This window comes from Schistocerca serialis, chromosome 12 (genome assembly GCF_023864345.2).
Source record: "Schistocerca serialis cubense isolate TAMUIC-IGC-003099 chromosome 12, iqSchSeri2.2, whole genome shotgun sequence".
NCBI classification, from domain to species: domain Eukaryota; kingdom Metazoa; phylum Arthropoda; class Insecta; order Orthoptera; family Acrididae; genus Schistocerca; species Schistocerca serialis.
In genome coordinates, this window is record NC_064649.1 from 159016233 (window position 1) to 159044147 (window position 27915).

The following is a 27915-nucleotide window of genomic DNA, read 5'->3' on the forward strand; positions in this document are numbered from 1 at the left end:
ATAGAGGGTCTATACAGGGGCAATGTTCTTGAGGACAATATTATGGAAATGGAAGAAATGGAGGTAGATGAAGATGAAATGGGAGATATGATACTGCGTGAAGATTTTGACAGAGCACTGAAAGACTTAAGTCGAAACAAGGCCGCGGGAGTAGACAAAATTCCATTAGATCTACTGATGGCCTTGGGAGAGCCAGTCCTGACAAAACTCTACCATCTGGTGAGCAAGATGTATGAGACAGGCGAAATTCCCTCAGACTTCGAGAAGAATATAATAATTCCAATCCCAAAGAAAGCAGGTGTTGACACACGTGAAAATTACCGAACCATCCGTTTAATAAGTCACAGCTGGAAAATACTAACACGAATTCTTTACAGACGAATGGAAAAACTAGTAGAAGCCAACCTCGGGGAAGATCAGTTTGGATTCCGTAGAAACACTGGAACACGTGAAGCAATACTGACCTTACGACTTATCTTAGAAGAAAGATTAAGGAAAGGCAAACCTACGTTCCTAGCATTTGTAGACTTAGAGAAAGCTTTTGACAATGTTGACTGGAATACTCTCTTTCAAATTCTGAAGGTGGCAGGGGTAAAATATAGGGAGCGAAAGGCTATTTACAATTTGTACAGAAAGCAGATGGCAGTTATAAGGGTCGAGGGACATGAAAGGGAAGCAGTGGTTGCGATGGGAGGGAGACAGGGTTGTAGCCTCTCCCCGATGCTATTCAATCTGTATATTGAGCAAGCAGTAAAGGAAACAAAAGAAAAATTCGGAGTAGGTATTAAAATCCATGGAGAAGAAATAAAAACTTTGAGATTTGCCAATGACATTGTAATTCTGTCAGAGACAGCAAAGGACTTGGAAGAGCAGTTGAACAGAATGGACAGTGTCTTGAAAGGAGAGTATAATATGAACATCAACAAAAGCAAAATGAGGATAATGGAATGTAGTCGAATTAAGTCGGGTGATGCTGAGGGAATTAGATTAGGAAATGATACACTTAAAGTAGTAAAGGAGTTTTGCTATTTGGGGAGCAAAATAACTAATGATGGTCGGAGTAGAGAGGATATAAAATGTAGACTGGCAATGGCAAGGAAAGCGTTTCTGAAGAAGAAAAATTTGTTAACATTGAGTATAGATTTAAGTGTCAGGAAGTCGTTTCTGAAAATAATTGTATGGAGTGTAGCCATGTATGGAAGTGAAACATGGACGATAAATCGTTTGGACAAGAAGAGAATAGAAGCTTTTGAAATGTGGTGCTACAGAAAAATGCTGAAGATTAGATGGGTAGATCATATAACTAATGAGGAGGTATTGAATAGGATTGGGGAGAAGAGAAATTTGTGGCACAACTTGACTAGAAGAAGGGATCTGTTGGTAGGACATGTTCTGAGGCATCAAGGGATCACCAATTTAGTATTGGAGGGCAGCGTGGAGGGTAAAAATCGTAGAGGGAGACCAAGAGATGAATACACTAAGCAGTTTCAGAAGGATGTAGGCTGCATCAAACCAGTCTCAGGACTGAAGACAACAACAACAACAACAACAACAACAACAACAACAACAACAACCACCCCAAGAGGACCAAAAACGCCGAAAAGGAGATGGAAACAGCAAACTAAACAATAGCACAGACCAAAACAAAGCCATGAGGATAGCCAGGTCCGACATAAAGAAGTCCACTAAGAGGGAAAAGAGGGGACAGGACAAAGGAGCAAGGATAGGGAGGGAGAGGAACAGGGATGGTAATGCAGCCTGGAAAGGAAAGGAGACTGCAATAGCTCGGGGCCCCGTGCGCACCACATACGTACCCACAAAAGGACTGTGGAACATCCAAGGTGAAAACCATTAAACTGTCTTAGCAAATACACAGCTGTAGTATGCCCCACCCCCCACCCCCTTTCCCATGGCAAAAATAACTGACAAACTTTGTTATGCCTGTAACATGGACAGCCATTTCCGTAGTTAACCATGGAAATAAAAAGTTAAAGGCAACAACCGTCATCTTAGTAGCCTCCGAAAAAGTTTGTATTGCTTTAATATGGTAAGGCTGGTAGTCCAACCAATAGAGAATTTCTGGAGTGATGTTCCAGGATCTTTGGTACAAAGCCCTGTGCCTTTTCTTGTGTGTATGGTTCTTGGCTTTATTTACCTCCTTGGTGAATCAGAAACATCACTTTTGGTTTGGAATGAATCAAAAATCTTGTAATGACCGCACGTCATCACTGACCAGGAGACTTCTAACGTTTTTCGGACAACAATAGACAGTGTGGTATCGGGTTGCAAGGCACATACATCTCTCAATTCAGTTAACTTGCACGTTGTGTGTAGCCGATCCTCTTCCTCTGATCAGCTACATCAGTCCCCCACAAGCTTCTTCTCTGAAGACTATAACTGGTTAAGATAATTTATTAAATTACTTCTGTATCCTTGAAATAATTTTGGTACTCGTATAATACTTTTCAGTTCCATCACTTTATATTTTTAACTTTCACAGATAATAACTTCTGCAAGCTAACTTATTCCTTACACGTTAGACTCATTTACACATATTCAAATAGCATACATGTGTCTTGTTTTGTTCACAGCCAAGACATGAAATAATTTAAGTCTCTATTCTCAAGTGAGTCCAATACATGAATGTGCATAGCACTCTATATTCCACTGTTCAATACTCTCTTTTACAATCACCACAGACATTAACACATCAAAGAATACGACATAATTATTCGTCGAGTTCACCTCACGTCTTCTGTGGCACTGGCGGCAAACATTGATGTCGTCAGTGACTAGCCCTCTTACAGTCTTCTAATAACAAACTTCTGATTTTCACCCAGAAACAGGCGGATCGGTAGAAGTGACCTCACTCTACCGCACTTGTACCTAAAATATCGGGCGTTCGAGACAGTTGAAGGCCAAGTGTTTCTAGAATTTACACCAAAATTCTTGAGACACTACAGACTACGTATGGGGTTGCTCGGTTGTCTGGTGCAATTCTTTCTGTTTGATGTCAATGCGGTGACTCATGCGTCTTTGTGGTGATGAAGAGATGAAGTGACTAGGACACCACAAACACCCAGTCAAGAGTGAAGAAAATATCCGACCTGGCCAGGAATCGAACCTGGGACCTCGCGATTTAGAGGTAGCGATTCTAACCACTGGCTGCTGGCTGTGGACTCTGATACACACCATTAAAAGCCACTCTTGGTTAATAGAGACAATTTCTGGTGGTATACATGCAACACAGCTATTTTCATCAATTGAGTATTGAATTTGTTTGTGATGTTCCTGACATTTTACTTTGCGGCTGCTTTACCGAGGAACCAATGGTTTGTAAGAAATATAAATGTATGAATCCCAATCTAAAGATTCAAAAATTGGAACATGACTCACAATCTCCAAGGTGAGATGCCACAGCATAAAGAAAAGCTTCATAGATTCCACAAGTTGTTAGATGAAATTCATCCCAAAATCGACCTCATCTTGTAGGCACAGTGAAGTCAGTTTCCTGTTCCTAGATGTGTTAGTCTACAGAAGAACTGACAGTACTCTAAGACACAGAATGTATAGAAAGTCTACAGACACAAACAGATACTTACATGCAACTTTGCACTACCACGCAGCCTGGAAGCAAACACAGCTCAACGTCTTTGCATACAATCTATCAGTGATAACAGCAGCTTGGAAGCACAGCCGAATTTCTTAAAGGGGACACTGAAAGCCAATGGCTATATTGATTTGCCCATGGATACAGCTATAAAATGAAATAGTATTAATTACACTAACAAAAAGGCCAAGGAACAGCTTTCTAACTCTGTAATGCTACCATTCGTTTCTAGTGTTACTGACTACATAAACACAACTCTTCAGGAACATTGTATAAGAGCCACATGAAATAAACAGAGAGAGAGGGAGAGGAGATGATGAAGAAGAATTTTTCTGACAAAATATTTGGACCTGATCACCTCTGTGCTGTGGTAGTCTATGAAGTCACATCTCTTTGTAAATAGACAAAACAGGAAGGGCAGTAAAAATGTATGAAACAGCACAAATGCAACACGTATCTTATTTAAAAAAAAAAGTGGTAGTTGAACATCAGAAGAACTGTGCTCAAGATTTGGTTCCAGTAATTTACAAGTGCTAGCCAAGGTGTGTAACCTTATAGAAGGACAGTCCAAGAAGTGGTTGAGATTTCTAAAAACAAATATAATTTCAATAGTGACAATGGCTATCGGCTTCCAGTATTCTGACTCCCCACCATCAATGAGAACTGTCCAGCCATAGCGCGTTATGAATACAAACCACTACCGGGAAAGCCACCTCTACAGCACAGCAATAATGTTTTGGTAAATTGTCCCCTCTTTCTCTGCCTGATTAATTTTCTATCCGACAACAAAGGCCAGAAAAATTTCACCCGATCACCCCATTTCATTACGGCAAGCACAGGAAAAACTCCATTTTGTAAGTGAACATGACATTGGTCTTTCAGTGTTCAGCTAACCAGGGACACCAGAAGATCCTGAAGAAGATCCCAGTAGAGGGATTGAAACGTCGATTGTGGAATAAGAAACTGGAGATTAACATCAAGTGGTCCAACAACCTAGAACATTCTAGCTTCAATGATAATGGTCACAAGAACCTGTGGACTCACATACCTACAGATGGTTACTTGGATTTTTTTTATTGTCACTCGCTGCTGTGTTTCAGAAGCATCTTCTGTGGCAGTGCACTTGAAGTAAATAGTATTTATTCAGCAGAAGTGAGTAACAAAAATATAAAGTAAAACATAATTCTACATCTTGCAGAAGCCTTACCGATCTTTCAGGTCTTAAGCTCAATTCCCAATAAACGTACTCCTTAATGGTTCTAATCTCCAGTTCTGATTTTATGATGGACCATACTGCCTTTGATTTGTTTCCATGAGCCAAGATGTATTTATTATTAACCATTTCTTTTACTGCTTTCACTACGCTTTTATACTATTTAACATAGTTAATGATAACAGGGGGGTTGTTGTATTTCAATTCATTGTGCAGCTGTCTTTTTTTTTTTTTTTTTTTTTTTTTTTCATTGGATATTTTTATTCCAATTTAGCTTATTAGACTCTTTTGTCTGGCATACTCCAAATGGAAATATTTCATTAAATACATGTAAAAAAAAATTCAAAGAAATGTGTTAAAATGTAGAGAGACTGGAATCTCATCTTGAATTGCCACTCCACCTCTTCTAATTCAGAGCAGACATATCTTAAGTTTTCACCAGTAAAATGTCTTTAGACATAAGTTTTTTATAGTACTTTGTTCATTTGCATTCGTCATTTCAATAAACAAAGCAGAACGGTCTGAAAATCCTATATCTACACATAGCTTCCTTTCATCATCAAATGTATAATTTGTTAGAATATTATCGATACAGGTTTCGGTATTGTCATTTTTTCTTATGAATTCCGTTAAGTTTGCCTTGAACCCAAATTTTTTGATCAGGTCCATAAACTACACTGAGTCACTGGTTTAATTTGATAAATTTATATTGAAATCAGCGGTTATTAAAACCGTTTTTCTTTTTGTCATTACTGATTTTCTGTAAAAGACCCATTAACTTTGGTAAATATCATTTTGTTACTGTTACACCTGGAATTGTGTATATAGATATAATGACAACATTTTGTTTTTCTAATTCAACTGAGCAGGTTTCAAATACACCTTCATTTAGAAAAACCATCTTTCACTTTTTTACTCTAAAGAGTTACTTACACGTATTTAACAGAGTAACACACCTACATGCAGTTTATCAAGGCAATGCGTTGAAATATATGAGCAATAGAACATTCTTTAACAATAAAAATAGCTTCTTAACCTAACCTTGTTATTGTGGTATTTAGGACCCTGTTATGGTTAATCAGGGGAAAAAACAAATAACCATGGAAAACATAATTCCACTGAAGTTTGAAAGAATCTCTCTCTAAACGTAATTTACAACGTAAGTTGGTGTTTAACTACTTTGCTTACGACAAACTCCGTTGATGGTAAATTGTGGACTACTGACGGACACTTAGTGCGGCGGAAATACAATGGTGCTCAGCAATATAAACAAATTTTAGACATTAACAACACAACTGCAATATTTACCACACTGCCAAATGGAAACATATCTATTCAACGGCGCTTGCACCGTAATTTTGGTCCTACACTTTCATGATAAAACATTATAACACGTATTTCAAACAACCCACCTTTGCAAAGATTGAACACTCGTTCCCGGAAAAACTTGTAGTAGTTCGCAGAAAATCGCCAAGAATCTGATAAGACAGCTATTTTGCTAAGAAGTTTAAAACACATGTTTTAATATTTCAATACTCTGAAAATAATTTCTTGTCGGGAAAAGTATTTTTTCGGTTTGTATAGTTAAGATTTTTGGATATATTACAAGCAACAAGTTTTCACTCCTGCCCTTCCGCTGACAACAAACAAGTGCCGAATTCGATCTTCTACTGTCTTTCACGGTGCTCGGCGTGAAGTGGTGTAATGTTATTGTAAACCATGCGTATAGAAACGTGTTATTTTTGTTCTTCCCGTATCTATCCGGGACATGGAATACAGTTCGTAAGAAATGATTGTAAGGTGAGTTTTTCCCGTATTGGATAACAACGAACATTTGTTTCTGTGAACTGAAGCGAAACTCGTTCTTAACGCTAGTGTCTCATATTTGTGTGATTTATAGATCTTCAAATTCTGCCGATCGAAATGTCATGCGGCTTTCAAGAAGAAGAAGAATCCACGTAAAGTAAGGTGGACCAAAGCTTTCCGAAAAACAGCAGGAAAAGAACTTGCTGTAGATCCAGCTTTTGAATTTGAGAAACGAAGGAACATACCACTGAAGTATGACAGGGAGATGTGGTCAAAAACTGGTAAATGCTCTCTTGACAAAAAAAGCTTATTAGTGTTAGTCAAATTGTAAGCTAACAAGGAAATTTGTTGCAGTATGTACATCAAAGTATGTCAATGCCGATATACTGCAGTGGACCTTTTTAGATTTTCACCTTGTCGTTGTTGGCTGGTAAACTCTGAGAAAAGTTAATTTAATCAAATTGTGGAAGTACGTTGGCACATGTTATACACAAATAGGCTATCGTGCAGTAATCTTATAACAGTAACGCTATGAAAATTAATAGAAGAAATATGTACACGCATAGAATATGTAGATGCTTTTTTTACGAGAGTTGTGCTCAGCTGAAGTCTCGCTGAAGGAACCATTCCAGAAATTATTTGGCAAAATCTAAATCAGGAAGGCCAAACAGTATGTCGTCTGTCGAAGTTCAGGAAATTGGATACGAGCATTTTACGATATTACTCATCAGTATACTAACTACACTCCCTAATTTGGTTGGTCCCTGTTGTATAGTGTTCTTCCTTTCATACGCAGCTTACAAAATATAACTTCTATCAATAGCTTACAAAATATAACTTCTAATAATAGTCCACGAAAATAGTTTTGTTTTATTTCTTTGCATCTTTCTGTACTATGGCTGGACACATTACAGACACAAATTGGTGACACCATGACTATGAACAGTGTGCTGTGCCACAAGAACTCTCTTCAGTTTGCCTGGAAAACTGGTAGCTAGTTTTGGCTCCATCCAGAAGCCATACCAGGTGATGGCATTTGACTTCTATCAATTGGGTTACTGGCAGCAGTTGCCTCACAGAGAGCCATCTGAGAGCATGAGTGTACTCTTAGGTGTCTGATGATAAGCGTTCCTTACAGTGACCTGTTGGAAATGTATGAGTAGGCATATATATTCATACTTGCCACAGGAAATTAGTTCTTAGTATTGTGCCAACAAGTCACGGAGAGTTCTGAACACTCACTCTCTCTTCCATCTGTTATTTTCATTATGATACCTGCATTACATGGCCAAGAGTGTATCTAGGATAGGAGCTGAGCTGATGAATGACAAGAGTTTTTGAGATTTATGAAAAATGTCCCCAGGTACTCTTGCTGCTAGTCAACATTCACTACACACTGTGCCTTTCTTTGATCTAACACTAAATTGATTTGTCTGTCTATGTGGTGGAGAAGGGTTCAAGTTAGCTGAATGCCCCTGCCTATTGATATTAATTTCACTGCATGCCAGATTTCTTTTTGTCCCAAAATGAATTTATTGCTGTTATACTTAACATTTAATGGTTTTTTTTTCATTATTGCATTGTGCATGGGTGATGGACACAGATAGGACAGTTCCTTAAATGGCTGTTGTGCAATACCCAAATGGCATGGCAGTTGTGCCATACCTGTTGTAGTCAAAACAAGATTTTGAACAAGACATTCACGTCATTGTAGCTACTACATTGAACAGTGTTGTTTTCTTTTCCAGTGGAAGCTATGAAGCGTGTAGACGAGATCAGGCAGAAGCGAGAGGCCCACCATATCATGCAGCGGCTGCGGAAGGGCCGCGAGCTGGAGACCCAGCGTGACATCAAGGAGGTACACAGGGACCTCTCGCTCATCCGGTCTCCTGCGGCAGGCCTCAAGGACAGGGCCAAGGAAGAAGCCTTCGTTCAGGTTGAGGAATCTGACACAGAAATGGAAGTCGCAGAGACTGTCGAGCCGATGGGAGCTTAACCGTGACTGTGTGTACTTATTTGTTCTAAAGGAAAGTGATCCGAAGGACTGAAATTGACAAAGAAAAGTAATCCGTGATGTGTAGCATATTGCACTGTGTTAATTGATGACAAGTTTATTTAAGAACTTACTGTTCTAATTTCGCCAAAATAAATTCGATAAGTTACCCAGTTAGTGTTTTGCTCCATTCTCCTCAAATGTTCTCTCTCTCCCTCCATCCCTCCGTCTCCCCCTCTCTCAAAAATTGCTAATGTTGCTGCGCATACCAAATACCATACATCTTAGCACTGACATTCGTAATATTTATTCATTAATTTTCCTTCATTTATCCTCTTCCTATTCATATAAATTATTTTACAATATTTTGTTTATGTGTCTATCGACCTGCCAGCGCTTTCGTTCGGTAAGTCACATCATCTTTGTTGTTAGATATATTTTTCCCACATGGAATGTTTCCCTCTATTATATTGATTTTACAATATAATTAACATGTAACTGCTGTGACTTGTCACCAATGAGCATCCAGTAATTATTTTAAAACAAATTGATACAGGATTAAACAAAGTTCACTGAACCATTAAGAAGTTTTTCAAAGTTAACGCACTTAATTGGCAGCTGTTAATGCAAAATTTGTACATAGTTGCCAATTTAGTGCATTAACTTTGAAAAACTTCATAATGGCTCAGTGAACTTTGTTTACTCTTGTATTAAATTGTCTTAAAATGGTTACCGGATGTTCATTTGCGACAGTCACAGTAGTTAAATGTTAGTTACATTGTAAAATAATTTGTACGAGGAGAAAGAGGATAAATGAAGGAGAATTAATGTGTAAATGTTATGAATGTCAGTGCTAAGATGTACCATATTTTGTTACGTGCAGCAACATTAGTGGTGCTAAATAGATGTAACACAAGGTGGTCTGTTGATAACTGATCCTAAGTGACCAGTGAGAGATTAAAAAGGAGACAGTGTGTTCAGTAAGTTAACTTTTCATGTTACAATCTAATCAGTAATTTGGATTGTGCTTCCAAGTTCATGGTACTAACAACACAATTTTCATGTCACTCTGTGTTCTAAAATGTCTTTGTCTAGCAGTGACAGCCTGGTGCTTTTCCTCTGTCGTGGATAAGTTGGAAATGCATTCATTGCACAGAATTGGTAGAAGAATAGTTCTTGGTAACAGATGACAGGCAAGGAGAGGTGATGTAGTTTGAGTGCTGAAACTTGGCAGATTATTGGTGGTTCCATTGTCTCATGAAAGTAGCCATAAAACTGCCACTGCCATCTGTTATACCTTTATGTGGCAACATTGTATGGTACACAGTTGCTTTGCCGGTGTTAAAAGATATTTAAATCTTCCTGTGCAGCCGCTAGAAAATGCATATTTATGTCACCTGACACCCTTCAGTTTATTTACAGATTTTTTTTTTTCACATCAGTTTGCACTGTTGGACATAATCTGTTGTGGAATGTGACACAGTATAGCACCACTATTGTTTGCATACTCCTGAATAAATGTGTCTCTGTAGCTTGAGGTCTAGGCTAGTCAGAAAATGAGTTGTAGTCAATGAATGTGTCGATAATAAAGTTCGCTACAGTTACTTTACAGTTAAATTAGTGATTGTTTTCTTTATATTGCCCACAGACATTTTTATTGCTGTGACGAATATCTAGTAAATTTTGGGGATATGACGTGCTACACTGAGTATATTGCATCATTCACTGTTGTATTCGTATGTTGATTTATCACAAGTATCTCAGCTTACTACTCAGAAATTTGCCTATGTTCTCTTTTTTGTTCTTATAAACATCTGTTGATCACCACTTTCTAGTCCTGACTCTCTTCAGTGTGCCGCCAGTGTGTAACTAACAGTGTTGTCCCTGTTCTTGAATCTTACTCTTACAACTATTGTCCCATTGGCCTCACAGTAGTGACAATTTGCTGACGTACAAGAGGTAGTGGAAAAGTGTTATCAGCAATGCCACTGTTCTGAACTAGTAATGTTTATTTAAGTGCTTTCAGAAAGCTTCTTTATTATTATTATTTCTTTCCTTTCTCAGACGTTATGTCTGGTTAAAAATGGAAAGTGGCGCGGACCTTGATCAAGTGTGACTTCCTTTTAACTGTATGGTATATGTTACATTGCATTTAGGAACTTTCGGGTAACTGAACATGTATCAATAATTACAGATTGTATATATATGTTTGGCTGTAGCTGTATTACGTTGATGTACTGGTGGATATTGTGTGGTATGACTCCTGTAGTTGATAGTATAATTGGTGTAATGTCAACTTTATCCTGATGCCACATGTCCTTGACTTCCTCAGCCAGTTGGATGTATTTTTCAGGTTTTGCTCCTGTTTTCTTCTGTATATTTGTTGTATTGGGTATGGATATTTTGATTAGTTGTGTTAATTTCTTCTTTTTATTGGTGAGTGTGATGTCAGGTTTGTTATGTGGTGTTGTTTTATCTGTTATAATGGTTCTGTTCCAGTATAATTTGTATTCATCATTCTCCAGTACATTTTGTGGTGCATACTTGTATGTGGGAACGTGTTGTTTTATTAGTTTATGTTGTATGGCAAGCTGTTGATGTATTATTTTTGCTACATTGTCATGTCTTCTGGGGTATTCTGTATTTGCTAGTATTGTGCACCCGCTTGTGATGTGATCTACTGTTTCTGTTTGTTGTTTGCAAAGTCTGCATTTATCTGTTGTGGTATTGGGATCTTTAATAATATGCTTGCTGTAATATCTGGTGTTTATTGTTTGATCCTGTATTGCAATCATGAATTTTTCCGTCTCACTGTATATATTGTATATATTAGCCATGCGTTGGATGCGTCTTGATCGATGTGTGGCTGTGTTAGATGATACGGGTGCTTACCATGTAGTGTTTTCTTTTTCCAATTTACTTTCTTTATACCTGTTGATGTTATGTGATCCAAAGGGTTGTAGAAGTGGTTATGAAATTACAATGGAGTAGCCGATGTATTTATATGAGTGATTGCTTTGTGTATTTTGCTAGTTTCTGCTCGTTCTATAAAGAATTTTCTGAAATTGTCTACCTGTCCATAATGTAGGTTTTTTATGTCAATAAATCCCCTTCCTCCTTCCTTTCTGCGTAATGTGAATCTTTCTGTTGCTGAATGTATGTGGTGTATTCTATATTTGTGGCATTGTGATCGTGTAAGTGTATTGAGTGCTTCTAGGTCCGTGTTACTCCATTTCACTACTCCAAATGAGTAGGTCAATATTGGTATAGGATAGGTATTTATAGCTTTTGTCTTGTTTCTTGCTGTCAATTCTGTTTTCAGTATTTGTGTTAGTCTTTGTCTATATTTTTCTTTTAGTTCTTTTTTAATATTTGTATTATCTATTCCTTTTTTTTTGTCTGTATCCTAGATATTTATAGGCATCTGTTTTTTCCATCGCTTCTATGCAGTTGCTGTGGTTATCCAATATGTAATCTTCTTGTTTAGTGTGTTTTCCCTTGACTATGCTATTTTTCTTACATTTGTCTGTTCCAAAAGCCATATTTATATCATTGCTGAATACTTCTGTTATCTTTAGTAATTGGTTGAGTTGTTGCTGCCAGTAGTTTTAGATCATCCATGTATAGCAAATGTGTGATTTTGTGTGGGTGTGTTCCAGTAATATTACATCCATAATTTGTATTATTTAGCATGTTGGATAGTGGGTTCAGAGCAAGGCAGAACCAGAAAGGATTTAGCGAGTCTCCTTGGTACATTCCACACTTAATCTGTATTGGCTGTGATGTGATATTATCTGAATTTGTTTGGATATTAAGTGTGGTTTTCCAATTTTTCATTACTATGTTTAGGAACTGTATTAATTTAGGATCTACTTTGTATATTTCCAATATCTGTAGTAACCATGAGTGGGGTACACTATCAAAATCTTTTTGGTAATCAATGTATGCGTAGTGCAGTGATCTTTGTTTAGTTTTAGCTTGATGTGTCACCTCTGTATCTATTATCAGTTGCTCTTTACATCCTCGTGCTCCATTGCAGCAGCCTTTTTGTTCTTCATTTATAATTTTGTTCTGTGTTTTATGTGTCATTAATTTCTGTGTAATGACTAAAGTTAATATTTTGTAGATTGTTGGTAGGCATGTTATGGGGCGATATGTAGCTGGGTTTGCTGTGTCTGCTTGGGTCTAGTGCAGCAGGGGATACAACCCGTCGGCTTTGGACAAGGACGTCACAAGCCGCCAGAGAGCAGTTTACCATTTTCGCTTTTGCTGTTATGTTTGTTTCGTTTTTTTACTGATTGCTTAATAAAGTGGATCTGTTTATTCTATCTCGTGAGATTTTTTAAAAAAAAAGCCAAAAAACACTTATCAGACACTGAAGGGAGCTACAACACTAAGAAGAATCGCTTCTCGATTGGCCACTTGTGACGTCATTGTCCAAAGCCGACGGGTTGTATCCCCTGCTGCACTAGTCCCGTCTGCTTGATCTTTAGGTTTCAGATAAGTTATTCCTTGTGTAAGTGTATCAGGGACTGTGTAAGGGTCTGCAATGTAATTGTTAAATAATTTAGTTAGATGTGAATGTGTTGAAGTTGTTGTTATTATTATTATTATTATTATTATTATTATTATTAACTCCTACAGTATTGGTTGTGTATGTTGATATGGACGGTCAATCACTTTGATTTGTCCAACAAGCCTTTAACATCCATTTATGGCTGGTTGGTGATTTTCAAGGATACCTTTTTTGCATATGTTCAAGGGCTGACTGCCACCTAAAATGGACAGTCTTGTGTTCATTTTAATGTGGTTTGTAATACTTTACTTTTAAGTTTCAAGATCCAAAAGCCATAGATAAAATCAGTTTCCCCCCCTTTTCTGTGTCTTGTACTTTTATTCCAGTTTGAAATCAAATTATTCTTGTGTAAACCTTAGTCACATGTACCAAATGACCATTCTTCCCATAACTTCAGTCGGTCCTTTATCTAATTCCACTTCAACAAAATTCCTATGGATCAACTCTAAGAAAGTATAGCTTAAATTTTAATGGCATCAAGTTCTGGCTGCAGCTTCTTGTGTATATCTATCATATGCTCAGAGAGTGGTTACTTTATATTCCACTGAGTAGTTAAGACCTTTCTGAGCAACTTGTTTTTCATCCATTGCTACTAAATATAAACTGAATTTTGTCATGGTTTCTGTAGCATGTTCAGCAAGGTTTGTAAAAAAACCAGTCTCAGTTGAATTTATTTACTGTTCTGAAATCTTTTCAATCAGTAGACCATTGCCAGGACAACTGTTTAAGGTAAAAAGGGGTAATAGGACATAACAGCACAATACAATAAAAAGTGAAAAAATAGCTTAATATTTCTTACATTTGAGGCAGTGGCAATGTGGGCATAGAGATAACAATGAACGGTTTCTGTTACATGTTGAGCGAGGCCATCAGTACTGGTAATACTTCACTGGCAATTATTTTTAATTTGTTTTTTAACTTCAAAAATTGTAAAACATATCTGGATGTTTGTTACTCTTTTACTTGTAATGTAGCCCTGACACTATTCGGTACGACATCAGCACCCGAGTTGCCGTTGCAGGACGTATTAAGTTGCCTCTTCACTTTTAGTTATATTCTGCTATTATTATGCTGTTATTTTGTGCATTATGACACTTTTTTATCTGTAACCATCGCATGATAAATCTGTTGGATAAATGCACTTATAACAGTAAATAAACATGATTGGGACTATTACTTTACATGAAATTACAATTAAATCAGACGCTCTATCCATCTGAGCCACAGAGGACACAGAGGATAGTGCGACTGCAGGGACTTGTCTCTGGCACGCCTCCCGTGAGACCCACATTCCGAACTTATTGTCCCACACTATATTCGTAGTGCCCTTGTCCATTACACTCATTACTTGTGGCTTTAACGATTCCCGTAAGTGTTCAGGCAATGTGTGTGCATCCGCACAGAAGATGGTCAAATGGCTGGTGAGCCTTAACTATATATATGAAGATGGTATCTGTTCTTTCGGACATATCTGAAAGAACAGGCACCATTGGTGACCATGCAGCTCTTACGGGAATCGGTAAAGCTGCGTGTAATGGGCAGGGACAATAAGTTGGCAAGGTGGGTCTCGTGGGAGGCATGCCAGAGATAAGTCCCTGCAGTCGCACTATCCTCTGTGTCCTCAGTGGCTCAAATGGATAGAGCATCTGCCATGTAACCAGGAGATCCCGGGTCCGAGTCCCGATTGGGGCACACATTTTCAACTGTCCCCGTTGACGTATATCAACATCTGTATGCAGCTAAGGGTATTCATTTTATTGTATTGATTTAATTCTAACGGGCTGCATGGTCACCGATGGTATCTGTTCTTTCGGACATGTCCATAAGAACAGATACCACCTTCATATATAGTATTTTACAGTCGGTATATAGCAATTTCTGTAGATTGGCAGACATTATGTCTAAAGTTATTGATGTTCTGCGTGCTTTTACAGCCCCAAATTTTTCCTTTACTTCCACATTTCAATTTTAGTTTTCTGTTGGCCTGAAATTTTACATCTGCTTGTGAAGACATTTTTGTATAAAGATTTTCATCATGCATTGGACTTAAATAATAATTCAGGCTTTCCACAACTTCCTCCAGTTTCACAGCAAGAAGCTGCCCATCTCATCTAACACAGTGGTGTTACATTTCTTTCTGCTTTGTTCGTCCCCAATTATAATCATTTCATAGTAGCTAAATACAGAGACTCCTACTGGACCCTAACCTGATGACTATTTAATGCATTGTTAATATTCTTAGCGGCAGTGTGATACTGCACAATGACCTGAATAATGTAACTTCTGCGGCACTTGTCTTGAAAATTAAGAACTGGTCTGCTGCAAATGGACTGCCACTGAATTTGGATAAAATGCCATTCGCTACTACACAAGGCCTGACAAAACCACTATAAGTAATGCAGTAAACGGAACAGAACATTCTAAGTGCTCAGTTGTTTCCATCAATAAGAACAGGACTACAAGGAGATATTCGACGTACGCGAGGAACGGTAACACAAATGGTCACGACCTCATTTGACCCACAGAAGACTACCACGGAAGTGTTGAAAATCTGTAATTGGCATAATCTCAAAGACAGATGCCAATTACCTTACAAAAGCCTACTTACAAAATTTTAAGAAACAGTACTGTGTGAAAAATCTCGAGATATTCTTCAGCCATCTATGTATCGTCCCTGTAAGGGCCACAAAAATTAATTGTTATTGAAACTGGAACCCTAACATGGGGTACTGTGCTAAGAACCCTCATCCACGCACTTCACAGCAGTTAGCAGAGTACGTATGTAGACGTAGAAAGATGGTTCACTATATTTCTCTACTGATTACCAGCAGCTGAGTAAAATTGCACAAACTGACATATATCGATTGTCGAGAACTGACGACATTTCTGAAGGTCTGAAGGAACTGAAGCGTGTATATACAGATTGGCAACCGGCAGATCACTGTCAGTGAGGCTGACTGGGAAAGATTGCTTTCATAATACCTTGTGGCCTACGTGAGCTCAAAGATTTGTCGTTTTACCCGTAACACTCCAGCCCCCTCCAAACATATATTTGATGTGCTTTGGTATCTGAAATGTTAAGATTAAAAAAATTTTTCCTTTCGGGTGCACCGTCATTTTCTCGAAGGCATTTGACGGTCGTCTGAGCCACCCGTAAACTGTGCCGCAGTGTGTCTGTGACGTAGGTCTTTGACCTAAACTGAGAAACTGCCTCTCCATCACCTGAGAAATAAAAATCTTGGGGCAACCGGTCGACCGAAACAGTCCGATCTGGCTCAGAAAAAGTAAGAGCGACAACGGATTTAACTATATCTTTGGCACATTCTCGATGTGAGAGGCATTTTGAGAATCTGCTTCACAACCCTTAAGTGATCTGTTGAACAGAGATGCCAAATATTTTTGGAGTGTGAAGCAAAAGCCTCTTTCTGAAACCTTACAGAGGAGCTGACATCTTCACCAGTTTTAGCACTTTTTGATGAGAATGCCAAAACAACTAGACATTGATGCTGGTGGTAACAGTGCCAGTGCAAATCCAGGCAGGTGCCGATAGAGTGAGAACTCTCCAAATCTGAGAAGAATTATTTTGCAACCGAGACAGAGTGCTCTGCAGTCATTTGGGCTATCGGCAAATTGTGCAGCAGACCATTCACTGTACAGAATCTCACAACTGAAATGTTAGCAGGGAAAAAAAAGGAAATATATCCTGTCCGTATATTCTACAATCTCGGTAAAGTCTCCAGTTCTGTAGACCATAAAAATTTACTTAGCAAACAAAGGTGTTATAGCATTAATGGCATCACTATCGTGTAGACGGAGTTTTACTTTCGTAATAGAAAAAAAGAGGGTCTCATTAGCAGACTGTTTCTCAGGGTTGGAAATAACCTCGGAACGGTAATGTGCGAGTCCTACGAGTATCGGTACAGGGGCCTCTCTCGTTTCTGACCCGGACAAACGATCCGTCGAAGATTTCGAAAGCTGTAATGTTTACCGGTGACGAGAGGGTACTGATCGAAGGTCCGGACTGAATCCTTGCAGACACAGCTCAGATGGTAGCTGGACAGGCCCACAGGTGGTTCACAGCTAAAAGTTTGTGTTTTAACCTCACAAAGGCTAACATTATGCAATTTCAATCAAACAATAACCAGTGGAAAATGCTCACACTGGAGCACAAAAAGGGAGAATATACTTCTTACGAAAAGACTGACTGAAAAGTTGTCTACCAGCTGTCTCAGAACCTTTAAAACATTTCCCAAAAATTTTGCCACATGAACATATTTGAACTCATTTTAACATGCAACTCACCTCTCATTCCCACAAGCTGTCCTCACTGTAACTCATTCACACCCACCCACTCCCACTTGCCTATTCTCACTCACTCGTTCAGCCCAATTCTCTTTGTGTCTCTCTAACTGTCATTGTCTCCTGTCTCTCAAGCACAGTCCTACTACTGTCACAGTGTCCCTCTTGCTCTCTCTTACTGGAACTATCTTGTTCATTCATTGCCACTGCTACTGCCTCTCACTTCCTCATTGTCATTGTCAGACCCTGTCTCTCTTTATCACCTGCTCTGAGCCATTTCCACTTTCTCCTTCTCTTTATTCCTCTCCCACTGGCACTGTCTCATTCACTCTTTACCTAGCACTGTTCTGCCACAGTCATTTGTGAGGTTCATTCAAATGAAAGCTGGTCAGTGCCTTACACGTAAGGTGGCACCACGTAGCTTTGGGTACGATGGCACAACCTGTCGGTAGAGAGACTGACGCGTGCACACCGTCTGATTTTGCATGGCGCCAGTGTGGTTTCGTGCCGAAGAGGAGGTGGTCGCACAAATTATCGTCCACTACCGAACGTGTAGGCGAGTAAGCGGGAACGAGCACAGGGAGTCGGAGGCCGTGAAATGTGTCGACAGATGGATGCTGTGTACAGTGAGTACAGTCTGAGTCGTTAGAGTTTTGCAGAATAGCGCAAACAGTTACTTGACGAGTGCACGTCACTGGAAGACGGTGCTCATCCTGGACAGTCTCGTCTGTCATCGCACCGGAAACGGTTGTGGAAGTGAATGCTTTAATCTCGGACAACTGCAGAATCCTGGTGGACGAGATCTGTCGGTTGACGGGTATTAGCGTAGGCACCGCCCACACCGACACTCGAACTTTCTAAAAATCTGTGTGCAGTGGGTTCCCCACTGACTGACCGCAGAACGGCGCAATACTCGAATGGCGCTGTCTTTGAGCAATCTGCAACGTTATCGTGAGGAGGAATACGGCTTCCTGTCGCATATTGTCACAGGTAACGAAACACAGTTTCGCCATTTCGAACTAGAAAGCAAGCGTCAGAGCGAGCAGTGGAAACGTGCAACTTCACCACCTCCGAAGAAATCGAAGGCCGAGCACACCAGTTCTGGTAAGGTCACGATGTCTTTTTTTGACCACGAGGCCCCACTGCTTGTCGAATTCCTGGAACGGGGAACCACCGTCGACACCCAGCATTATCGAGTCGAAATCCGAGGCGTGTTGTCCGATGGCTTTATCCTCCTGCACGATAATGCCCGCCCACACACGGCCAATGCAGTGAAGACGACATAGCAGCAGTTTCGGAAACGCTGCAACATCCACCGTACAGTCCCGACCTTTCACTGTGTGTCTTTCGTGTGTTTGGATCTCTAAAGCAAGCTATTCGCAGACATCGATTTGCAACGGATGAGAAAGTGTGACTCGGTCCGGGCCTGGATCCGACAGCAGCCTACTAGCTTCAAGGATTGAGTCGACTGGCCAGTGCTGCAATGGGATAAATGTGCCAACTGTTTTGGCGACTATTCTTGAGCATGTGTACTGTGTATAACTACATTTTCGAGTTAATAAAAACGTTACCGTTACTTTACACTAGTGACTGGGTTTCATTTGAATGGCTCTTATTCATTCCACTGCCCCCCCCCCCTCTCTCTCTCTCTCTCTCTCTCTCTCTCTCTCTCTCTCTCTCTCTGCCGTTGTCTCCTTCGCTCTTTCTGTACCACAACCACTGTCTACTATCGTCAGGTATTCATTACTTTTCTGTCTCTTTCCCACTGCCATTGTCTCCTTCTCCCTCTGGTATATTCACATGTCAGAATTATACCATACCCACCTTTTGTTTTCTCCAGTAGGAGCATTTTTTTCTTTGACTCCCTTCTTTTCTGTGCCACATTATGGCTTGTCACTCATATGAAAAGAACTTTACAGGTCAGTAAAATTTTGATACTTCACTTATGTGAAATTGAAATAACACAAAACTAATTTTACACCTCAGACTATATTTTATGAGCACAAAAGTTTTGCAGTACTTCAGTACTACAACATGGGGTTCCCAGAACCCCCTGGTGATAAAGGAGAAACTTTTCAGCATATCTCTTCATGCTACACTAAAGTTATTGCTGGCTTTTTATTATTACCATGGATCATATTTCACAATGATATTAGACACGTCATGTTGCCAGTTTTATATGGAATAAACAACTTTCTTCAAAAATATTTCACAGATACATAATACCAGTTTCTTACATAATCTTTACAGATGATCGATAATAATACACTATGATCATACATGCTAATAGCCTGCATTAATTTACACAACAGTATTGGATATGTAAGGAAAGTAAACAGAGCTACACATTTTTACCATATTGCTGGAAACACTAAAATACATTTATATAAACTGAAAACTATTTTTTTTTTAAATCATCTTTTTATCCATACTGCAGAAAAGACATTTATACGTATTGAAAACTTACACCAAATACACCTAATCTATGTGTTCTCTTCTGTGTTTTCAGCAATGCACTCTGTTTTCCTTTTTCTTCTTTCAGTAAATTTCTTTCTGCATGAAAAAGGAAGTGTTTTGCTCCATTTCCAACTTCATATTTACGCTTGTCCTGTTGATTTGACTGCAAGGACTGCTTCACATTATACCAATATCCGGAGATGAGATGTTACTTCAGTTTTCTTTTTAAGGTGCTCAGTTCCTTTATGCTAAGTGGCAGTCTGTTATAAAACAAGCTTTCTTCAGCTTCAAGATCCGTATATGTCATTTTCAACCTTTTGCTGTAGATATTGTAATTTTTTTGGTCATGAAAATCTCTGTTTAGAAATGCTGTACAATTTATCATTTAAAGAAGTATTGTCTCATATATGTACAAACTTGGTGAAGTTAATATTTTAAATTCTTTGAATTTGTTTTTGTAGGATTCTTGTGGCATTAGTTTTGCTACACAGCTGATGGTTTTCTTTTGAAGTTTTAAAACTCTGAATGCGTACATCAACTGCCCTCCCCATATTAGTATACAGCACATTTATGTTTGGGAAAATAGTCCATAGTACGTTTCTAGCAAGGTTTCTGTGTTCACCATATAGCCCATGTTTTTCATTAAGAATATACTTGTATTTGTTTTTGAACACGTCTTCTCAGTGTTGTTTTCCCCATGTCAGAAATTTGTCCCCTTCTATTCCCAGAAACCTGTTACTGTCCACTTTCTCTAAGTCTGAATCCCCAATGTTAAGGACAACGTCCTCTGTGTTGTTAGTTTCAAATTTTATGCACATTGTTTACTTCTTGTTAATCGATAAATTTTTTCTCAAAAATACCATTGTGCCATTTGCATATTCTCCTCAATTCATTTTACCAAATCCTTCACTGAGTCACAACCTATTAGAAACGTTGTGTCATTAGCATACATAATCATTTTTTCATTTATTGCAGTGGGCATATCATTTATATACAAGATAAAGAGCAGAGGTAGTTTATAAACTATGTTTTGCCTCGCACTAGATTTTACAGGAGTATTTTATGTGTACAAGTAGGGTAAATTTGAACTTCTGTATCTCAGAGATGGATAAAGATATCACGAAAATTCTCAAGGTTGTTTGAAATTGGTATCTTAGGAATATATCACAAAAATTTCAGCCATTTCCTGAGCACAGTGGTCTCGGAAACCGTAGCTTAGTTTTGATATCAAAAAATTGGTAAAAAAACTACTTTGGCGATTTCTAAGGAACCTCCCACGAATTAATAAAAATTTTTGAAAATGAGAAGATAGCATTTCTAGACAGATACTTACAGAATATACTGTTAGAAGTTCAGTAATTTGATACGGTTATTTATTTATATTTTACCTCGTACCAGATTTTATGCATGTATTTTATCTATAAAGTTAGGGTAATTTTCAGCTGCCGTGTTGCGAAAACAGATAAAAATATAAGAAAATTTTTGAGGTTATTGGAGGTTGGGAACTTAGGAATATAAATTGAGCCATTCCAGTGCATATCAAACTTGGAATCAGTGGCTCAGTTCTGGTACGAAAAATTGTGAAGACCATTTGCTTGGGGTTTTCAAAGGAACTGTACACGTACTAATGATGCCCCTTAAGGCTCACTGTGAGCCCCATCAAATGTAAAAAGAACCAAATGATTTGCTCCATTAGCTTAAGCAGGAGGGAATATGTAACATTCGTGCTTTGACCCTGTTGGGTACACAAATGATCCCCAGCCCAAGGGCCAGACACTACCTTCCTCTCACCAATAGAAGCTGAGGCACGAGCCCCACAAGAACCTCATTTTTATGTGCAGTGACGTAGCGCACGCTGTCACATGCGTACCCATCACTTTTTAACACCAAAACTAGACACTGATACTCACACTCCGAAAGGAGGACAGTGCATAAAATTCCTTGTGGCCCAGCTGGATAACAAGTCAAAATGGAGTCAACATGGGGATAAACTAATTGAGAAACTCAGTTCAAAGTGTTATCCTTTTAGAAACCTCTCTCTCTCTCTAACTGCGTTGAGCCAAAGATGAGTGTTTCAACTTATTCTGTATCTTTTCACGACCTGTTGTCTTATGGAATTATCTTCTGGGGCAGTAAGAATATTGTGTAACCACACATTTTCCAGAAGCCCTCTTATGGATCTCAGAGTTCTTACACTCACTTCACAACACATTTACTTCTCGACGGTGAAAGAAATGAAATGCCGTCTGGTTAGGGCCTCCCATCGGGTAGACCGGTCGCCCAGTGCGATTCTTTTTAGTTGACACCACTTCGGCGTCTTGCGCGTCAGTGGGGATGAGACGACGATGATAGAGACGATACGACACAGGCCCCGAGTGGAGAAAATCTCCGAACCAGCCGGGAATGGAACCCGGGCCCCTTTCCACGGCATTCTGTCATCCGCTGAGAAAAATTTTCAGTTTTGGGAAGAGATGGAAGTCTGACGGAGCCGTATCAGGTAAGGCGGCTGTGGCAACAATTCGTACCTCACTCTGTGTAATTTTGCCATGGCGACGGCACATGTTTTCGATCCGGCGTCGAGATCGCGGTGCCCGTCTTGCAGATAATTTATTCATTTCTACTTCTTCAGTTGAAATGTGGTATACCCTTTCAGATGACATCTGGCACGCGTGAGCAATTCATGCACTTTCAATCGGCATTCCTCCGTGACCATTTTGTGCACTTTAGCAACGATTTCTGGATTAGTGACACATCTCGACCAACCACTGTGTCGATCGTCTGAACTCTCCTGACCAAATTTGAATTCATTTGTTCATTTGGCAACAGTTGAATACAAAGAAACAGAGTCACCCCAGTGTATTCTGGAAATCGGCACGAATGGCCTTTGCTTTCATACCTTTCTTTACCAAGTACTCAATCACTGCTCAAATCTCAGTTTTTTTCCACCTTCACAAATCACTATGCGGGAACAACAATAGTGCCACATCACCACCACAGCTCTCTTCCGAGAGCACTGACGTGGCACGTGTTTACAGGCAACAGTCCAATGAATATCACGTGAACAACTCATTGTGCTAGTGCTGACCTCTTGTCATGATTCTGAGAACATTTCAAATCACCCTCGTACATTGTGTCCGAGGCTGAGATCCGAGGTCTGGTGAGTCTTTCAGTCTTATGCCCAAAGTTGCCAGAGAAACAGTGGTTTCTGAAATAACGTTTTATAAACTCTTTTTCCTACAATGGATATTGTCTTCCCCAGTGCTCAGGAAACGGGCCAGACTACTCTTCCGGCATTTGGCGAGGATTAGTCGACACGGCATCCGAACGGCTCTCGTAGTTTTGCTGCAGGTCGCACTCCTGTCCGTCAGTGAGCCAGTGTGGGGGCCCGTCGTCACGCCGTGACGAACTCTACGAGCTCGGTGCGACCGGAGAGCAGTCGGCCGGCTCGGCCCTTCTCCGGAAGAAGGCACCGTAGCTCTGAATCCTCCTATAAGTCGCAGCTGCGTGGAGCGACAAAATCCATCCACAGCCGGCATGCTGCAGTCTCGCAGTTGAAGTCATCGGACAGGTGGTGAGAGACGTACCACAGTCCAGCAGGAGTGCTAACCTGTAAAGAGCAGAACTGTCATTCCACTGGGAAACGTGATGCCCACAGACTAGCTGTATTTAACAGGAATATTTAAAACTGTAGCAGGTCAGGCGGCCACTGGCTCTATAAACAGGTGTCAGCAATCTTGCCCACACTGTGGTGTTCGACTACATATTGTTTTCCCCGTCTCTGCATTTCTCATCAGTACTAGCACACCTCGGATCGGCAGAGTTCAGACGTCGCACATTATTACTCTGCAGTGCGGTTTTTGTAGAACGACGTTCCGGGTACCGTTGCATTGCGACATTTGCACTCCTCGCTACAGCTGTGCTCCCGGTACTGCATTACTGGCACTCTTCGTACAGTCTAGATTACAATTGTGACACACAGTAGGAGTTGGACTAGGTTCTTTTATTGTATGTGTCAATAAATAGCTTCAAAACTTTATTGGTGCAGCCAGAAACTGGGTTACTGTGCAACTATCCTCAATTTTTGAAGAAATTCACCCTGAAACTTTTTTTTTCTTCAATGTAGTCTCCTTGTGTTGGTATTACCCTAGAAGAACTTCATAAACATAGACCATATTTACAAAAGATCTGAATTTAGGAATAATTGTGTAAGAATTCTGAGAGTGAGTTTACTGCTCATCATCACTCCATTCCTTAAAACCTAGTTTTAATTCCTAAGTACTGTAAACTGATAATAAGTAATACGATAAGTAATTTTAGTTCTTATTGTTTATGTACAGTGTTGAGCCATTCCACAGGGATTTCACACAATGGTACGTCTGGAGGACTGGCTGCTTATGGCTCAAATATAGGTAGGGCGTACAATCTGCTACAGGAAAAATGGCAATGCCAGTTGTTGAAACACTTATAGAACTAATGTTCTGGCAATGATGATATCGAAAATTTGGAATATGCCTGACCGTATGATCCGAGAAGAATATAATAATTCCAATCCCAAAGAAAGCAGGTGCTGACAGGTGCAAAAATTACCAAAGTATCAGTTTAATAAGTCACGGCTGCAACATACTGACACGAATTCTTTACAGACGAATGGAAAAACTGGTGGATGCCGACCTCGGGGAAGATCAGTTTGGATTCCATAGAAATGTTGGAACACGTGAGGCAATCCTGACTCTAGATATCTTAGAAGATAGATTAAGGAAAGGCAAACCTATGTTTCTAGCATTTGTAGACTTGTTGTTGTGGTCTTCAGTCCTGAGACTAGTTTGATGCAGCTCTCCATGATACTCTATCCTGTGCAAACTTCTTCATCTCCCAATACGTACTGCAGCCTACATCCTTCTGAATCTGCTTAGTGTATTCATCTCTTGGTCTCCCTCTACGATTTTTATCCTCCACGCTGCCCTCCAGTACTAACTTTGTGATCCCTTGATACCTCAGATCATGTCCTACCAACTGATCCCTTCTTCTAGTCAAGTTGTGCCACAAAACTTCTATTCTCCCCAATCCTATTCAATACCTCCTCATTAGTTATGTGATCTACCCATCTATTCTTCAGCATTCTTCTATAGCAACACATTTCGAAAGTTTCTATTCTCTTCCTGTCCAAACTATTTATCATCCATGTTTCTCTTTCATACATGGATACACTCCATACAAATACTTTCAGAAACGACTTCCTGACACTTAAGTCTATACTCGATGTTAACAAATTTCTCTTCTTCAGAAACGCTTTTCTTGCCATTGCCAGTCTACATTTTATATCCTCTCTACTTCGACCATCATCAGTTATTTTGCTCCCCAAATAGCAAAACTCCTTTACTACTTTAAGTGTCTCATTTCCTAATCTAATTCCCTCTGCATCACCCGACTTAATTCGACTACATTCCATTATCCTCGTTCTACTGCTCTTCCAAATCCTTTGCTGTCTCTGACAGAATTACCATGTCATCGGCGAACCTCAAAGTTTTTATTTCTTCTCCAAGGATTTTAATACCTACTCCGAATTTTTCTTTTGTTTCCTTTATTGCTTGCTCAATATACAGATTGAATAGCATCGGGGAGAGGCTACAACCCTGTCTCACTCCCTTCCCAACCACTGCTTCCCTTTCATGTCCCTCGACCCTTATAACTGCCATCTGGTTTCTGTACAAATTGTAAATAGCCTTTCGCGCTCCCTATATTTTACCCCTGCCACCTTCAGAATTTGAAAGAGAGTATTCCAGTCAACATTGTCAAAAGCTTTCTCTAAGTCTACAAATGCTAGAAACGTAGGTTTGCCTTTTCTTAATCTAGCTTCTAAGATAAGTCGTAGGGTCAGTATTGCCTCACGTGTTCCCATATTTTTACGGAATCCAAACTGATCTTCCCCAAGGATGGCTTCTACCAGTTTTTCCATTCGTCTGTACAGAATTCGCATTAGTATTTTGCATCCGTGACTTATTAAACTGATAGTTCGGTAATTTTCACATCTGTCAATGCCTGCTTTCTTTGGGATTGGAATTATCACATTCTTCTTGAAGTCTGAGGGTATTTCGCCTGTCTCATACATTTTTCTCACCAGATGGTAGAGTTTTGTCAGGACTGGCTATCCCAAGGCTGTCAGTAGTTCTAATGGAATGTTGTCTACTCCCGGGGCCTTGTTTCGACTTAGGTCTTTCAGTGCTTTATTAAATTCTTCACGCAGTATCATATCTCCCATTTCATCTTCATGTACATCCTCTTCCATTTCCAAAATATTGTCCTCAAGAACATCGCCCTTGTATAGTACCTCTATATATTCCTGCCACCTTTCTGCTTTCCCTTCTTTGCTTAGAACTGGGTTTCCATCTGAGCCCTTGATATTCATACAAGTGGTTCTCTTTTCTCCAAAGGTCTCTTTAATTTTCCTGTAGGCAGTATCAATCTTACCCCTAGTGAGATAAGCCTCTACATCCTTACATTTGTCCTCTAGCCATGCCTGCTTAGCCATTTTGCACTTCCTGTCGATCTCATTTTTGAGACGTTTATATTCCTTTTTGCCTGCTTCATTTACTGCATTTTTATATTTTCTCCTTTCATCAATTAAATTCAGTATTTCTTCTGTCACCCAAGGATTTCTACTAGCCCTCGTCTTTTTACCTACTTGATCCTCTGCTGCCTTCACTACTTCATCCCTCAGAGCTACCCATTCTTCTTCTACTGTATTTCTTTCCGCCATTCCTGTCAATTGTTCCCTTATGCTCTCCCTGAAACTGTGTACAACCTCTGGTTTAGTCAGTTTATCCAGGTCCCATCTCCTGAAATTCCCACCTTTTTGCAGTTTCTTCAGTTTTAATCTACAGTTCATAACCAATAGTTTGTGGTCAGAGTCCACATCTGCCCCTGGAAATGTCTTACAGTTTAAAACCTGGTTCCTAAATCTCTGTCTCACCATTATATAATCTATCTGAAACCTGTCAGTATCTCCAGGCTTCCTCCATGTATACAATCTTCTTTTGTGATTCTTGAACCAAGTGTTAGCTATGATTAGGTTGTGCTCTGTGCAAAATTCTACCAGGTGGCTTCCTCTTTCATTTCTTACCCCCAATCCATATTCACCTACTACATTTCCTTCTCTATCTTTTCCTACTGACGAATTCCAGTCACCCATGACTATTAAATTTTCATCTCCCTTCACTATTTGAATAAACTCATTTATTTCATCATACATTTCTTCAATTTCTTCGTCTTCTGCAGAGCTAGTTGGCATATAAACTTGTATTACTGTGGTAGGCATGGGTTTCGTATCTATCTTGGCCACAATAATGCGTTCACTATGCTGTTTGTAGTAGCTTACCCGTACACCTACTTTTTTATTCATTATTAAACCTACTCCTGCATTACCCCTATTTGATTTTGTATTTATAACCATGTATTCACCTGACCAAAAGTCGTTCCTCCTGCCACCGAACTTCGCTAATTCCCACCATATCTAACTTTAACCTATCCATTTCCCTTTTTAAATTTTCTAACCTACCTGCCCGATTAAGGAATCTGACATTCCACGCTCCAGTCCGTAGAACGCCAGTTTTCTTTTTCCTGATAATGATGTCGTCTTGAGTAGTCCCCGCCCGGAGATCCGAATGGGGGACTATTTTACCTCCGGAATATTTTTCCCAAGAGGACGCCATCATCATTTATCCACACAGTAAAGCTGCAAGCCCTCAGGAAAAATTATGGCCATAGTTTCCCCTTGCTTTCAGCCGTTCGCAGTAGCAGCATAGCAAGGCCGTTTTGGTTAATGTTACAAGGCCAGATCAGTCAATCATCCAGACTGTTGCCCTTGCAACTACTGAAAAGGCTGCTGCCCCTCTTCAGGAACCACACGTTTGTCTGACCTCTCAACAGAGATACCCCTCTGTTGTGGTTGCACTTACAGTACG

At 39.6% G+C, this 27915-nt stretch overlaps 2 protein-coding genes across 2 annotated transcripts in view; one reads left to right on the top strand and one right to left on the bottom strand.

Moving 5' to 3' along the window:
• The window catches only part of LOC126428154 (uncharacterized), a 50618-nt gene extending 44386 nt beyond the window's left edge, over positions 1-6232 (bottom strand). Inside the window, exon 1 of the mRNA XM_050090063.1 lies at positions 6132-6232. Coding sequence (XP_049946020.1) covers positions 6132-6152 — 21 coding nt within the window. The 5' untranslated portion in view covers positions 6153-6232. The remainder of the gene's footprint in view (positions 1-6131) is intronic.
• A 234-nt stretch (positions 6233-6466) lies between these two features.
• On the top strand, positions 6467-8795 carry LOC126428155 (probable ribosome biogenesis protein RLP24). Its single transcript, XM_050090064.1, has 3 exons — positions 6467-6623; positions 6724-6910; positions 8378-8795. Exons 1-3 carry the CDS (start codon positions 6543-6545, stop codon positions 8623-8625), a joined length of 516 nt encoding a protein of 171 aa, XP_049946021.1. The 5' UTR covers positions 6467-6542; the 3' UTR covers positions 8626-8795.
• The last annotated feature ends 19120 nt before the right edge of the window (positions 8796-27915 follow it).

What these genes read in the sequence shown, in the direction of transcription:
- LOC126428155 (XM_050090064.1), top strand. Translation starts at nt 6,543, where the DNA reads ATGCGTATAGAAACGTGTTATTTTTGTTCTTCCCGTATCTATCCGGGA. An exon ending in TCGTAAGAAATGATTGTAAG is followed by an intron (nt 6,624 to 6,723) that starts GTGAGTTTTTCC and finishes TGTGATTTATAG; the next exon opens with ATCTTCAAATTCTGCCGATC. An exon ending in GGAGATGTGGTCAAAAACTG is followed by an intron (nt 6,911 to 8,377) that starts GTAAATGCTCTC and finishes TTTCTTTTCCAG; the next exon opens with TGGAAGCTATGAAGCGTGTA.